General features: G+C 38.7%; 1 protein-coding gene across 1 annotated transcript; it reads left to right on the top strand.

Annotated features, from left to right (window-relative positions):
- Nucleotides 1–11,009: 11,009 nt before the first annotated feature.
- On the top strand, nucleotides 11,010–14,118 carry LOC124253466 (vicilin-like seed storage protein At2g18540; the record flags this gene model as incomplete). The annotated part of the gene is given in 4 exon segments (XM_046687248.1): nucleotides 11,010–11,070; nucleotides 11,154–11,294; nucleotides 12,558–12,744; nucleotides 12,938–14,118. Coding segments are annotated over 4 exon segments (1,570 nt in total), but the record flags the coding sequence as incomplete, so codon positions are not given.
- Nucleotides 14,119–14,134: the final 16 nt, after the last annotated feature.

Raw genomic sequence — 14,134 nt, forward strand, 5'->3', positions numbered from 1 at the left:
CTTGCCCTTCTGTTAACGTTGTTGTTAATTTTCTTTTCGCCCTGACAGCCATTGTTGCCGTTATAGCTGTTGATTTCTGCTTTCCACAGCCACATTGTATTGTTACTTCCGGCCCTACTCGTTAATGCTGTTGTTATAGTTTGTTTGTTACTCTGCCTCTTCGTTAATGTTGTTATTACTTTCGTCTCTATTATTGCTTTCGCTGTTAGTTGTTGATTTCTGCCCTAATAGCCATTGTAGTTGTTAATTCGGTTCTTTTACCGTTATTGTTGCTGTTTATCGCTGTTATTTCTATTCTTTACCGCTATTGTTGCCGTTATGTTGTTTGTTATCGGTTCACACTATTGTTGTTTGTTAATTTCTGCCTCTACCGTTATTGTTGCTGTTATAGTTGTTTGTTACTCCGGCCTCTATTGTTATTGTTGTTGTGCCACTGCAGTTGCTTCTGTTCTACTAATTATTGTTGCTGTTATAGCTGTTATTGCTTCTGCCCTACTGCGCACTGCTTTCGCTGTTTATTGTTGTTGTTGTTACTTCCAATTCTTAATCGTTATTGCTGTTATTGTTGTTACTTAATACGCCTTCCCGTTAATATTGTTGGTTGTTACTCCGGCCTCGTTATTGTTGCTGCTATTGCTGTTTGTTACTTTCGTCCTACCGCTAATTGTTGTTATTGTTTTCTTTATTATCTGCCTCTACTCGTTATTGCTGCTGTTATAGCTGTTGTTTATTTTCTGGCCCTGCGCCATTGCTGCCGTTAAAGTTGTTGCTTCCGGCCTCTACTGCTATTGTTGCCGTTAGCTTCGCTGTTACTTTACGCCTTTCTGCCATCGCTTTATTGTTGTTGTTACTTCCAGCCCCCATTGCCATTGCAGCCGCTATTGTTGTTGTTAATTCGTCCCTACTGTTAATGTTAGTTGTTATGCTGTTGTTGTTACTCTCCTGGCCCTACTCGGTATTGTTGTTGTTATCTGTCCTACTGCTATTGCTGCTGTTATATTGTTGTAATTTCGTCTCAGCTATTGCTGTTGTTTTCATCTGTCCTACCGGTTATTAATGCTGATGGTGTTGTTACTCTTGCCCTATTGTTATTGTTGCTGTTATAGGTGTTGTTGTTTTGCCCTACTGCTATTGTTGCCAAGATAGCTGTTGTTGTTTTGCCCTACTGTTGTTGTTGTTATAGCTGTTGCTTATTTCGCCCTTACAGCTATTGCTGTTGTTGCCAGCCGTCTCTATCACTCATTGTTTCTTTTGTTATAGCTTTCGTTGTTCTTGCCCTTACTGTTATTGCTGCTGTTATATTTGTTGTTACTCCGCCTCTATTGCCATTGCTGTTGTTATCTGTCCTTACCGTTAACGTTTTCGTTGTTATTATTGTTGTTACTCCGGCCCCCATCGTTATTGCTGCTGAAGAAAGAAAGATGCTTTCTTGCCCTATTATTATTGTTGAAAGAACATCTGGTTCCATATTGCTTTGCTGCGCGAAAGAGCTTTGCCCCTAATCGTTAGCTGAAATTAATTTGCCCTTAATTAATTATTGTTGCTTGTTGTTGTTTGCCTCTACGAGAACCACGCAGCTTCCGTCTATTGTTTAAAGCGAAAGAAATATTTCTGTTCTATCGTTATTGTTGCCAGCGATATTGTTACTTACGCCCTTTTCTGTTAATGTTATGAAAGATATTGTTCATTCCGCTTATTGTTGTTGTAGCGTTACAGCATTTCCGTCCCTTACTGCGACAGCAGCGAAATTATAGCTAGAAAGCCATTTTGCCTCTACTGGTATTGAAAGCAGAAATATCTGTCTCTACTGCTACACGTTTGAGAAAGAAATATTTGTTCTACAGCTATTGTTGCCAGGAAAGAGCAGCCGGTTCTACTTCGGTATTGTTGTTTGTTTGCGCAGATCTACTAATTATTGTTAAAGAAAGAGATCTGCCTTTACTGTTATTGAAAGAAATATTTCCACTTTGCTATTATTGTTAAGCAGCAGAAGAAAGAAATATTTTCTATTCCTTTCGGTTATCAAAGCAGAACATTTGCCTCTATTATTATTGCTTGAAAGAGAAGAAAGAAGTTTTGCCTCAATATTATTATTTCCGGTTTCCATTGTTATTACAGCATCGTTACGAAAGAGCTTTGCCTTTATTGTTATTGTTAAGCAAAGAGCTTTGTTTGTTAATTTGTCTCATTGCTATCAAAGAAAGAAAGATGAAAGCAGCGAAATATTTTGGCTCTACTGTTATTGTTGGCAGAAAGATCACTCAAGAAAGAGCTTTCGGTTCTACTGTTACAGCGAGAAGAAAGAAATACTTTGCCTCTACTTTACTATTAGAAGAAAGAAAGCATATCTGTCCCATTTACATCAAAGAAAGAGCATTTCTGTTTCATTGGTATTGATGAAAGAGTTATTTGTCTTTACTGTTGTTGTTGTTGTGGTTTAATTTCTTTGCCTCTATAAAGCATACAGCGAAAGATTTGTCTCTACTCGAAGACGTTGATAGGAAGAATATTGTCTGTTCTTTGCTGGTTATTAAGAAAGAAAGAAAGCTTTGCCCCTACTGTTATTGTTAAGCAGCGGAGCGAAAGAAAGAGTTTGTGATCTACTGAGCATTGCGAAAGAAGTTTGCCTTCTATTAAAGTTATTATTAAGAAATACATTCGTTTCATTTACTATTGAAGAGAGCCGGAAGAGTTTGCCTTTACTGTTATTGTTGTTAAAGAGAAGAAAGAGTTATTTAATTCTTTGTTATCAAAGAAGAAAGTTATTTGCCTTTATTAGTTATGAAGAGAGCGGTTTTGAAGAAAGAAAGAAATATCTGGTTTCATTTCGTTATTAAGCAGCGATTAAGAAAGAAAGATCTTTATTGTTGTTAGCGAAAGAGAAGTTGTTTGTTCTTGCCTGCCATTATTGTTGTTAAAGAAAGAGTTTGCCTTTATCATTGTTATTAAAGAAGAGGAGAAAGAAAGATTTGCCTATTGTTATGAAAGCAGCAGAAGAAAGAAAGAAAGTATTTGTCTTTATTTCAGACAAAGAAAGAAAGAAGAAGCATTTTGGTTTATTAAGAAGACAGAAAGAAAGACTATGTTTTACTAAGAAAGCAGCGAAGTTGTCACTTCTGGTTTCATTTACTATTAAGAAAGAGAAAGAAAGAAAGCTCTGCCTTCATTTCGGTGACATATGAAAGAGGGAGCAGAGAAGTTTGCCTCGAAGAAAGCAGCAGAGCAGCAGTTATTTGTCTTTACTGGCGACAAAGAAAGAAAGAAAGAAGAAGATTTGCCTTTATTGAGAAGAGCAGCAAAGAAATACGGTTTCATTGAGCAGAAAGAGAAGCAGCATGACATTTTTAAGAAAGAAAGAGAAAGAAGCATTTCCTGGCTTTATTGAAAGGAAGAAGAAAGAAAGAAAGCGCCATTTGTCCTTACTGGCATTGCAGAAAGAAGAAAGAGCATGGTTTCTAATAGAAGAAAGAAAGAAGCATTTGTCTTTACTACAGAGACAAGAAAGAGAAGAAAGATTTTGCCTTTGCTAAAGAAAGAAAGCAGAAAGAAAGAAAGCTTGGTTTCATTGAGCAGCAGCAGGAGCAGTGAAAGAGTTTAGATTTACTAAGAAAGCAGCAGATCGTTTTATTTACGAAAGCGGAGCGGAAGAAAGAAAGCAGCTTGGTTTTACTGTTATTGTTGTTGAAACAGGAGAAAGAAGCATTTTGCCTTTAAGCAGCATAAGAAAGAAAGACAGCAGAAGATTTGCCTTGAAGTTTGTTAAGAAAGAGAAGAAAGAAAGAGCGGTTTCGCAGAAGAGCATTTGCCTCTATTTTGTTATTATATGACAGCAGCAAAGAGCCGGTTTTATTAAGAAGAAAGAAAGAAATATTTCCGTTCTTTAATTAATAAGAAAGAAGTATTGTTAAAGAAGTATTTGCCTTTACTGTTATTGTTGTTAAAGATTACTGAAAGAAAGATGGCTCTACTGTTATTGTTAAAGAAAGAGAAGCAGCTTAAGCATTTCTGTTCTACTACTATTGTGAAGTTAAAGAAAGAAAGAAAGCATTTGTCCCATTTCAGACAAGAAAGAAAGTATTTGTTTCTACTTCGAAGAAAGAAAGAAGCATTTGTCTTTATTAAGAAAGAAAGTAAAGAGAAGCAGCATTTCTTTTGCCTTTAAAGAAAGCAGAAAGCATTTGTCTTTATTAAGAGACAAGGATAGGAAAGAAAGAGAAAATTGCCTTTGCTAAAGAAAGAAGAAAGAGAAAGAAAGAAAGCTTGTTTCATTGTTAAGCAGCAGGAAGAAAGAGTTAGATTTACTTTCAAGTGAAAGAGAAGAAAGCTTTTGCCTTTAGTTAAGCAGCATTAAGATCTTGCCTTTACTTTACTATTGTGAAAGAGAGCGAGTTTGCTTCTGATTAAGAAAGAAAGAAGAAAGATGGTTTCTGTTAATAAGAAGATTTGCCTTTATTATTGAAAGAAAGAAGAAAGAAAGAGCGGTTTCATAGTTATGAAAGAAGAAATATTTCCGGTTTCCATTGCGAGCAGCAGCGAAAGAAAGATCTATGTTTCTATTGTTAAGCAGAAAGAGAAGAAAGAGCCATTTCTTGTTCTACTTTACTATTGTTAAGAAGTAGGTGAGTTCGGTTTTATTGTTATTTTTTTTGTTAAAGAAAGAGGAGAAAGAAAGTTATTTTGGTTCTCGAAAGAAAGAAAGAAAGAAAGAAAGATTTGTCTTTATTGAAAGACAAAGAAAGAAAGAAAGGGCTCTGGTTTCATTTCAGCAGAAGATTGTTGTCTTATGCTTTAATATATAAAGAAGAAAGAAGAGTTTGCCTTCATTGTTATTTTTTCAGCAGCAGTGGAGAAAGAAAGGCTTCTGTCTCGAGAAAGAAAAGAAAGAAAGAAAGCATTTGTCTCTACTAAGACTAAAGAGTTGTTGTTATCTATTCTATTTTGTTATTGTTGTTGTTAAGCAGCAGTTATTTGCTCTGTATTAGTTGTTGTTATGGATGAAAGAGTTATCTGTCTTTATCATATTTGCCAGCTGAAAGAAAGCATCTGTCCTTACTGGCATTAAGCAGCAGCTTCCGTTCTACTGTTATTGTTATTACTTCGTTAACAAGAAGAAATATCGACCCTCATTAAAGATTGTTTCTCTTATAGCTGTTCGTTACCTGTCTCCACTGCTAATGCTGTTGTTATTGCTGTTGTTACCGCCCTACTTCACATTGCTGCCGTTATAGTTGCTGTTACTTTACGCCTCCCTTCTGCTATATTGCCGTTGTTATTGTTGTTGTTACTTCAGCCCCATTGTTATTGCAGCCGCTATTGCTGTTCAGTTACTCCGTCCCTACCGCTATGCTGCTGTTGTTATAGCTGTTGTTACTCTTCCGCCCCCACTGGTATTGCTGTTGTTACTCCGTCCTTCACTGCCATTGCTGCTGTTATAGCTGTTTGTAATTTCTGCCCCTTCAGCCATTACTGTTGTTAACCTGTCCACACTGCTATTAACGCCGATATAGGTGTTGTTGCTTGCTCTATTCTATCGGCCATTGCTTGCCGTTATAGCTGTTGTTGTTTCCACTTATTGCTGCTGTAATGCGTTGTTGTTACTTCTTCAGACCCAAGACAGCGTTATAGAAGCCGTTGCTGCTGTTATTAGCCACTGATATGCTGTTGCCCTCCACTTACCACATTGCAGTTGTTATAGGCCCGGTTTGCCCCACTGCCATTATGCGCTGTTGTTATAGCCGGTTGTTACTTCGCCCTTCGGTTAATCGCTGTTGTTACTTTCCGCCCCTATTCGCTATATTGCCGCTTCGGGTTATAGCTGCTGTGATTTATTTCTGGCCCCACAGCCATTGCTGTTGTTACTCTGGCCCCACTGCCATTGCTGCCGTTATCGCCGTTGTTATTTCATGCCCCACTCGCTATTGCTGCTGCGTTATAGCTGTTTGTCACTCTGGCCCATCACTATTGTTGCCGTTATAGGTGCTTAAGCTCGGCCCGCATCACTATTGCTGCCGTTATGAGTATTGTTATTACTCCTGTTCTCCATCACCATTGCTGCTCGTTATTGCCGTTGTTACATCTGCCCCACAGCCATTGCTTTGCATATAGGTGTTGTTGCTGCAGCCCCACCGTTATTGCTGCTGTTATAGCCGTTTGTTACTCTTCGTCTTCTTCTGTTAATCGCTGTTGTTTCGTCCCTGCCAGCCATTGCATATTGCTGTTATAGCTGTTGATATGCTTTCTCTTACAGCCATTGTCATTAATATTCCTGCTCGCATCGCTATTGTTGCTGTTATCGCTATTGTTATTTTGCCCTCTACCGTTATTGTTGCTGTTATAGCTGTTGTTAATTTCTGCCTCCACCACTATTGCTGTTGTTATATGTGTTGTTACTTCCTGTCTCTACTGCTATTGTTGCCAAGAGTAGCTGTTGTTGCTTCCGGCCTTCTATTGCTATTGTTGCTGTTACTGCAGTAGTTACTTCTGCGCCCTACTACCATTGTTGCTGTTATAGCTGTTGTTGTTTCCCTGCTCTACTAAGAATTGTTGTTGTTATTACTGTTGTTACTCCGCCCTATTGTTATTGCTGCTGCAAAGCTGTTGTTATTTCTTGCCTCACGTTCGTTATTGCCGTTAGAGAAGGTTGTTACTTCACGCCTTCCCTACATGCGTTGTTATTATTGCTTTGTTACTCCGCCTCTATTGCTTATTGTTGCCGTTATTGCTGTTGTTACTTTCGTCTCTACCGTTAATGCTGTTGTTATTGCTGTTATTAATTCCACTTCTACCTGCTATTGCTGCTGTTATAGCTGTTGTTTACTTCTGTTCCCTACAGCCATTGCTGCCGTTGTGCGTTGTTGTTCCGCCTCTACCGTTATTGCCGCTGTTATATAGCTGCAGGTTACTTACGCCTTCTGCCATGCCGTTGTTATTGTTTGTTGTTACTCACACCTCTATCATTACTGCAGCCGTTATTGTTGTTGTACTCTGTCCCTACTGTTAACGCTTTTCGTTGTTATAGCCGTTGAGCATCTGTCTCCCACTGGTATTGCTTGTTGTTACTCCGTCCACTTACCGCTGCCGTTATAGCTGTTGTAATTCTGCCCTTCAGCTATTGCTGTTGTTACTCTGTCCACACCGCTATTAATGCTGATATAGGTGTTTGTTGTTTAGCCCCTACTGCTATTGCTATTCGCTGTTATAGCTTGTTGTTACTTCCGTCTGTCTGCTACGTTGTTGTTATTTATTTCGGCCCCACAGCCATTGCTGCTGCTGTTATAGCTGTTGATATTTCTGTCTCTGCACAGCCATTGCAGTTGTTACCCGGCTCACTTAATTCGTTAATGTTGTTATAGCTGTTGTTACTTCTTGGCTCTCTGCTATCACCGTTGTTGTTATTTTTCGCCCTGCCAGCCATTGCTGCTGTTATAGTTATTGCTGATATTTCTGCCCTTACAGCTATTATTGTTGTTATCCGGCTCCACTGCTATTGTTGCCGTTATCGCTGTTGTTATTTCTGCCCCACTCGCTATTGCTGCCGTTATAGCTGTTTGTTACTTCCTTCGGCCTCTACTACTATTGCTGCTGTTATAGGTGTTGTTACTTCATGCCCCACTGCTATTGCTGCTGTTATAGATTGTTGTTGTTTCTCCGGCCTCTTTATTGTTATTGTTGGTTGTTACTGCAGAAGTTGTTTGCCTGCCCTACCAATATTGTTGCTGTTATAGCTGTTGTTGCTTCTGCCTCTTACTGCACTAATTGTCGCTGTTATAGCTGTTGTTGTTACTCCGCTCTCTATTGTTATTGCTCGCTGCAAAAGTTGTTGTTACTCTGTCTCATACTGCTATTGTCGTTGTTAGAGCTGGTTGTTACTTTACGCCTTCCCCTGCACGTTGTTGTTATTGTTGTTGTTAATTTCTGTTCTATTGCTATTGCTGCTGCTATTGTTGTTGTTAATTTCTGTCCTTACATCATACAGTTGTTGTTATTTGTTTATTCATCTGCTATTGCTGTTAGCTGTTGTTACTTCGCTCTCTACAGCTTATTGTTGTTGTTATTTACTGTTGTTGCTCCGCCTCTACCACATATTGCTGCTGTTATAGCTGCTGTTACTTACGGCCTTTCTGCTAATGCTGTTTTTATTGGTTGCTTTGTTACTTCAGCCCTATTGCTATTGCAGCCGCTATTGCTGTTGTTACTTGTCCCTACCTGCTTACGTGCTGTTGTTATAGCTGTTACTACTTCCGCCCTACTGGTATTGCTGTTGTTACTTCCGTCTCTACTGCTATTGCTGCTGTTATAGCTGTTGTAATTTCTGCCTCTTCAGCTATTGCTGTTGTTACTTCCGTCTCTACTGCTATTAATGCTGATATAGGTGTTGTTACTTCTGCCTCTACAGCTATTGCTGCTGTTATAGGTGTTGTTGCTTCTGCCTCTACTGCTATTGCTGCTGTTATAGCTGTTGTTGCTTCTGCCTCTACTGCTATTGCTGTTGTTATAGCTGTTGCTATTTCTGCCTCTACAGCTATTGCTGTTGTTACAGCTGCCTCTACTACTATTGCTTTTGTTATAGCTGCTGTTGCCTCTGCCTCTACTGCTATTGCTGTTGCATGGCGAAAATTACTTGCATACTCTGGGCTCTGCTATTGTTATTGCTGTTGTTATCTGGTCTCTATTACAGCTATTGCTGTTGTTATTGCTGTTTGTTGCTCCGGCCTCTACTGCTATTGCTGCTGTTATAGCTGTTGTTATTTCTACCTCTGGTTATGCTGTTGTTGTTGTTAATCTGGCTCTCCCTGCTATTGCTGTTGTTATCGCTGGTGCTTTTGCCTCTACTGCTATTGCTGCTGTTATAGCTGCTGTTGTTACTCTGCCTCTACTAACTATTGCTGCTGTTATAGTTGTTGCTGCTTCTGCCCTTACTGCTATTGTTGCTGTTGAGAACTGTTGTTGTTACTTCCGGCCCTATTACAGCCAGAAGCCTGCTATTGTTGTTGTTATCTGTCCCTACTGCTAATGCTTGTTGTTATAGCTGTTTGTTACTTCGGTTCTAATTGAAGACATCTGTCTTTAATGATGACCGTTAGAAAGAAATACGGTTCTATAGCTGGCGACGAGCCGGTCTTCTATCGATGACGAAGAGGGATATTTGTCGACGACTGAAGAAAGAGATCTGTTCTATTAATTTATTGTTTTTGAGCGAAGAGCCGGTTCTAATATTGGCGAAACATTTGTCTTCATATTATTGTTTGTTATTTGTCCTTCTGGTTATCGTTGTTTGATTTGCCTACAGTTATTGGCGAAGAAGAAATGAAAGATGGTTTGAAGAGCATCTGGTTCCATCATGAAAGAAAGACGGTTCTATTATTGTTGTTGTTTGTTTAATTTTGTCTCTACTGTTAATCAAAGAAGAGCATTTGCCTTTACCGTTATTACAGCGACTGAAGAGCTTTATCAGCAGCGAAGAAAGTCGGTTCTAATTGTTATTGAAAGCAGAAAGAGATGAAATGATTGTGATCTATCATTGTTGTTTGTCTTTATTATGATCCGTCTTTACTATTTATTGTTTTGTTTGTTCTATGAAGAAGAAATATTTGTTCTGGTTAATCAAGAAATATTTAATTCTATTGAAGAAGAGCGAGCATCTGGTTTCATCGTTATTGTTATCGTTAAAGAAAGATCCATGCCTTTACTGGCGAAGAGCCACTTTGGTCTTTACTTACTATTATTGTCGTTCTACTGTTAAGAAAGAGGAGAAAGAAAGCTCTGCCTTTATTAAGAAAGAAAGCATTTGTCTTTACTAAGACAAGAAGAAGAAATATTTTACTTCGTTATTGAAAGAAAGAAGCAGCAGCTACGATGTTTCCTTGGTTAATGAAAGAAAGAAAGCATTTGCCTTTATTGTTAAGAAGCATTGTCTCACTGTTATCGTTATTCCGCCTCTACTGTTATTGTTAAGAAAGAGAAGCAGCAGTTATTTCTGGCCTTAATAGCTATTGCCAGCAGCGCCTGCCTCATTGTTTTCGCGAAAGAAGCAGCTATTTACGCTTTGAAAGCATCGGATTGTTATTCAGTCGATATTGTTATTGTTGAAGCATTTGTCCCTTTACTATATCGCGAAAGAAAGAAGAAACATTTTGCCTACTTCGAGCAGCATTTGTCTCTACTGTTATTAAGCAGCAATTTCGTCTTCAGTTGAAAGAAAGAAAGCATTTGTCTACTTACACGTTGATGAAGAGCTATTTTGCCTCTATTAGCTATTACAGCGAGAAGAAAGAGTTTATTCTACTGTTGAAGAAGAAAGAAGAGCTTCGTCTTCATTGTTACAGCGAAAGAGAAGTTGTTATTTCGTCTTTACAGCGAGAAGCGTTCTATTTACTATTGCGGAAAGAAGCAGCGTTCTGTTCTACTGGTTATGAGCAGCAGCGCAGAGAAAGAAATATTTGCCTTTATTAAGAAAGAAAGAAGATTTCATCTTCATTGGCGACAAGAAAGAAAGAGAAAGAAGACATTTCCGGTTTCGCCTGTTATTGCAGCGAGAAGAAAGAAGAGCGGTCTCATAGCTATTACAGCGAAGCATTTTGGTTCTATTGAGCAGCAGCATCGTTGAGAAAGATGGTTTCTACTGTTATTGAAGCAGCGAAAGCATTTCGTCTTTACTACTTATTGAGCAGCGAAAGAGGCGAAAGAGCAGCTTTGCCTTCATTGTTGCCGGAGACCCGAAAGTGAAGCATTTTGCCTTTGAGAAAGAAGCAGCATGAAAGAAGTTATTTGTCCCTACTGGTGCATTAAAGAAAGAAGAGAAGAAAGAAATATTTGCCTTTACTAGAGCAGTGAAGAGTTATTTTGTCTTTATTTCTGCGGACATTGCCAGGAAGAAGCTTTGTCTTGAAGTGAAGAAAGAAAGCAGTGAAAGAGCAGCCGGTTTCTATTGAAGAAAGAAAGAAAGAGGAGCAGCAGCAGCTTTATCTTTACTGGTTATTATGAGCAGCAGAGCCTGTTTCATTACTATTATGAGCGGAGGAAAGAGCAGTTTGCCTTTATTTTCGGTGAGAAAGAAGAGGGAGAAGAAAGGTTTGCCTCGAGAAAGAAAGCATGAAAGAGATGAAAGAAATATTTGTTCTTTGTTAATAAAAGAAATATTTCTGCCTTTACAGTTATTGAAAGCAGAAAGAGAAGAGAAAGAGCTTTTGCTTTACAAGCATGAAAGAAGCATTTGTCGATTAAGAAAGCAGCAGCGATTGCGAAAGAAAGATGGTCTTTATTATATTATGCCAAGAAGAAGAAAGAAAGCATTTGTCTTTACTGGTTAATAAAGAGAAGAAAGAAATATTTATTTCACGCTATTAAGCATTACGAAAGAAAGAGCGGTTTTCATTGCGAGCAGCAGCGAGAAAGGAAAGAGTTTTGTTCTCATTGAGCAGCAGCATGGAGCAGCGAAAGAGCTTTGCATTGTTGAGCATTAAGAAAGAAGAAAGAAAGAGCGGTTTTATGAGCAGAAAGAAGAGATCTGCCTTTACTATTATGGAGAGCGGAGAAAGCTTGCCTTTACTAAAAAGAAAGCAAAGAAAGAGGGCGAAAGAAGATGGTTTATGACAAAGAAGAAAGATTTGCTTTGTTGAAGAAAGCAGCATATAGTGAAAGAAGAGCGAGCCTTACAAGAGAAGAAAGAAGAACATTTGGTTTATGAGCAGCAGTGACAGTGAAAGAAAGATCTATGTTTTGACAGAGAAAGCAGTGAAGAGAAGAAAGAGCCACGGTTTTACTATTAGCAGTGAAGAGAAGAAAGAGTTTGCCTTTATTAAAGAAAGAAAGAAGTGGGAGTGAAAGAAAGTTATTTGGTTTTGAAAGAGAAAGAAAGAAAAGAGAAAGAAAGAAAGATTTGTCTTCAGACAAAGAAGAAGAGAAAGTGAAGAAGTATTTGGTTTTACTTAAAGAAAGAAAGAAGATTGGAAAGCAGAAAGAAAGAGTCTATGTTTTATTAAGAGAAAGAAAAGAGAAGCAGTGAGCCATTTTCTGTTTCATTTACGAGCAGAAGAGAGAAAGAGAGTTTGCCTTTATTGGTGAGAAAAAAGCAGTGGAGAAAGAGTTATTTGCCTTTTGAGAGTGAAAGAAAGAAAAGAGAAAGAAAGAATATTTGTCTTTATTTGTGCATTAAAAAAAGAAAGAAGAGTGAAAGAAAGAAAGTATTTTGCCTTTATTGTTATGAGCAGTGAAAGAGGAAAGAAAGAGTTTTGTTCTTTTTAGTTAAAGAAAGAAAGTGGAGGAAGAAAGAGTTATTTGGTTTTGAAAGAAAGAAAGCAGCAGAGAAAGAAAGAAGTTATTTTGTCTTCATTTCAGACAAGAGAAAGAAAGAGTGAGTTATTTGCCTTTATCAAAAGAGAAAAAAGAAAGAGATGAAAGAAAGATTTTGTTTCTGAGACAGCAGCATATTTTAATGTCTATTAGCGATTGTGAGAAGAAAGAGCATTTCTGTTCTATCAGCATTGTTGTTGTTAGCTGAGAAAGAGCCTGTCTTAATTGTTATTGTTAAGAAACAGCCCCTGGCCTCCTACTCTCAGCAGTGAAAGAGTCCTGTCCCTACGGGAGAAAGCAGCAAAGAAGAAAGAGCCGGTTCTTGTCTTGCCCAGCACATCTGGCCTATCAAGACAGCCGGAAAGAAGCTCTTGCTCCAGAAGAAGAAAGAAAGAAGAAAGAGCTTGTCTCTACTCCAGCAGAAGAAAGAGATGACCTTGACGAAGAAAGAAAGCAGATCTGTTCCTACAAAGAAAGAAAGAGAAGAAAGAAAGAGCCTTTATCAAAGAGAAAGAAGACGACCTGAAAGAAGAAAGAGAGACAAGAAAGAAGACCTGTCCCTAAGAAAGAAAGAGAAGGAAAGAAAGACCTATTGAAAGAAAGACATCTATTCTGATCAGAAAGAGAAGAGACCTTGTTTATGAAGACCACATTTGGCTCTATCTGAGAAGAGAGCCGATCCATTGAGAAAGAGGAAGAAAGAAGAAAGAAAGAAGAGACGACGAGAAGAGGCCGAGCCGAAAGACGAGCCGACGAGAGAAAGAAAGACAGAAAGAGAAAGAGCCGACCCGAGAGGAAAAGAACGAGACAGAAAGAAAGAGAAGGAAAAGAGGAAAGAAGGACAAGGAGGAAAGAGAAAGAGAGAGAGAAAGAAGGAAGAAAGAGCCGACAGAAAGAAAAGGAGAGAAAGAAAGAAACGACCAGAGGAAAGAAGAGGAAGGAAAGGAGAGGAAGGAGACAAACAAAGAAAGAAAGAAAGAGACAAGAAGAAGGAAAGACAAAGAGAAAGAAAGAGACCGAGAAAGAACGAGAAAGAGAAAGAAAGGAAGAGACAGAGAAAGAAAGAGAGGAAAAGAAGACATGAAAGAGACAGACACAAGGAACAAGAAGAAAGAGAGCCGAAGGAAGAGAGAGAGAAAGACAGACAAGAAGGAAGACAACAAAGAAGAGCACAGACAAAGAAAGGAAGAGAAAGAAAGAGGAAGAGAAGAAAGAAAGAGGAGAGAAGAAAAGAAAGGAAAGCTGAAAGAAAAGAAGGAGGAGGCAGAAAGAGAACAGAAAGGAAAGGAAAGAAAAGGAAGAAAGAAAGGAAAGTGAGGAAAGAAAGAAGGAAAGGAAAGAAAGAAGGAGGAAGAAAGAAAGGAAAGAAAGAGAGGAAAGAAAGAAGGAGAAAGAAGGAAAGAAAGGAGGAAAGAAGGAAAGGAAAGGAAAGAAAGAAACAGAAGAAGGACAGAAAGAAAGGAAAAGATGAAAGAGAAGGAAAGAAAGAAAGAAAGGAAAGGAGAGAAAGGAAGGAAGGAGAGAAGGAAAGGAAGAGGAAGGAAGAGGAAGAAAGATGGAGAAGGAAGGAAGGAGGAAGAGAAAGAAGGAAGGAGGAAAGGAAGAAGGAGGAAGAAAAGGAGGAGGAAGGAAAGAAAGGAGAGGAAAGGAAGGAGGAAGAGGAAAGGAAAGGAAAGGAAAGAGGAGGAGAGAAGGAGGAAAGGAGGACAGGAAAGGAAAGAGGAGGAATGGAAAGGAAGGGAGGGAGGAGAAAGAGATGGAGGAAAGGAAAGGAAAGAAAGGAAAGGAGGAAGAAAGAGTGGAGGAAAGAGGAAAGGACAGGAAAGAGTGGAATGGACAGGAG

The sequence above is a fragment of the Haliotis rubra genome, unplaced genomic scaffold (assembly GCF_003918875.1).
Source record: "Haliotis rubra isolate DU_JTF1 unplaced genomic scaffold, ASM391887v1 Scf540, whole genome shotgun sequence".
In the NCBI taxonomy this organism is placed as follows: Eukaryota; Metazoa; Mollusca; class Gastropoda; order Lepetellida; family Haliotidae; genus Haliotis; species Haliotis rubra.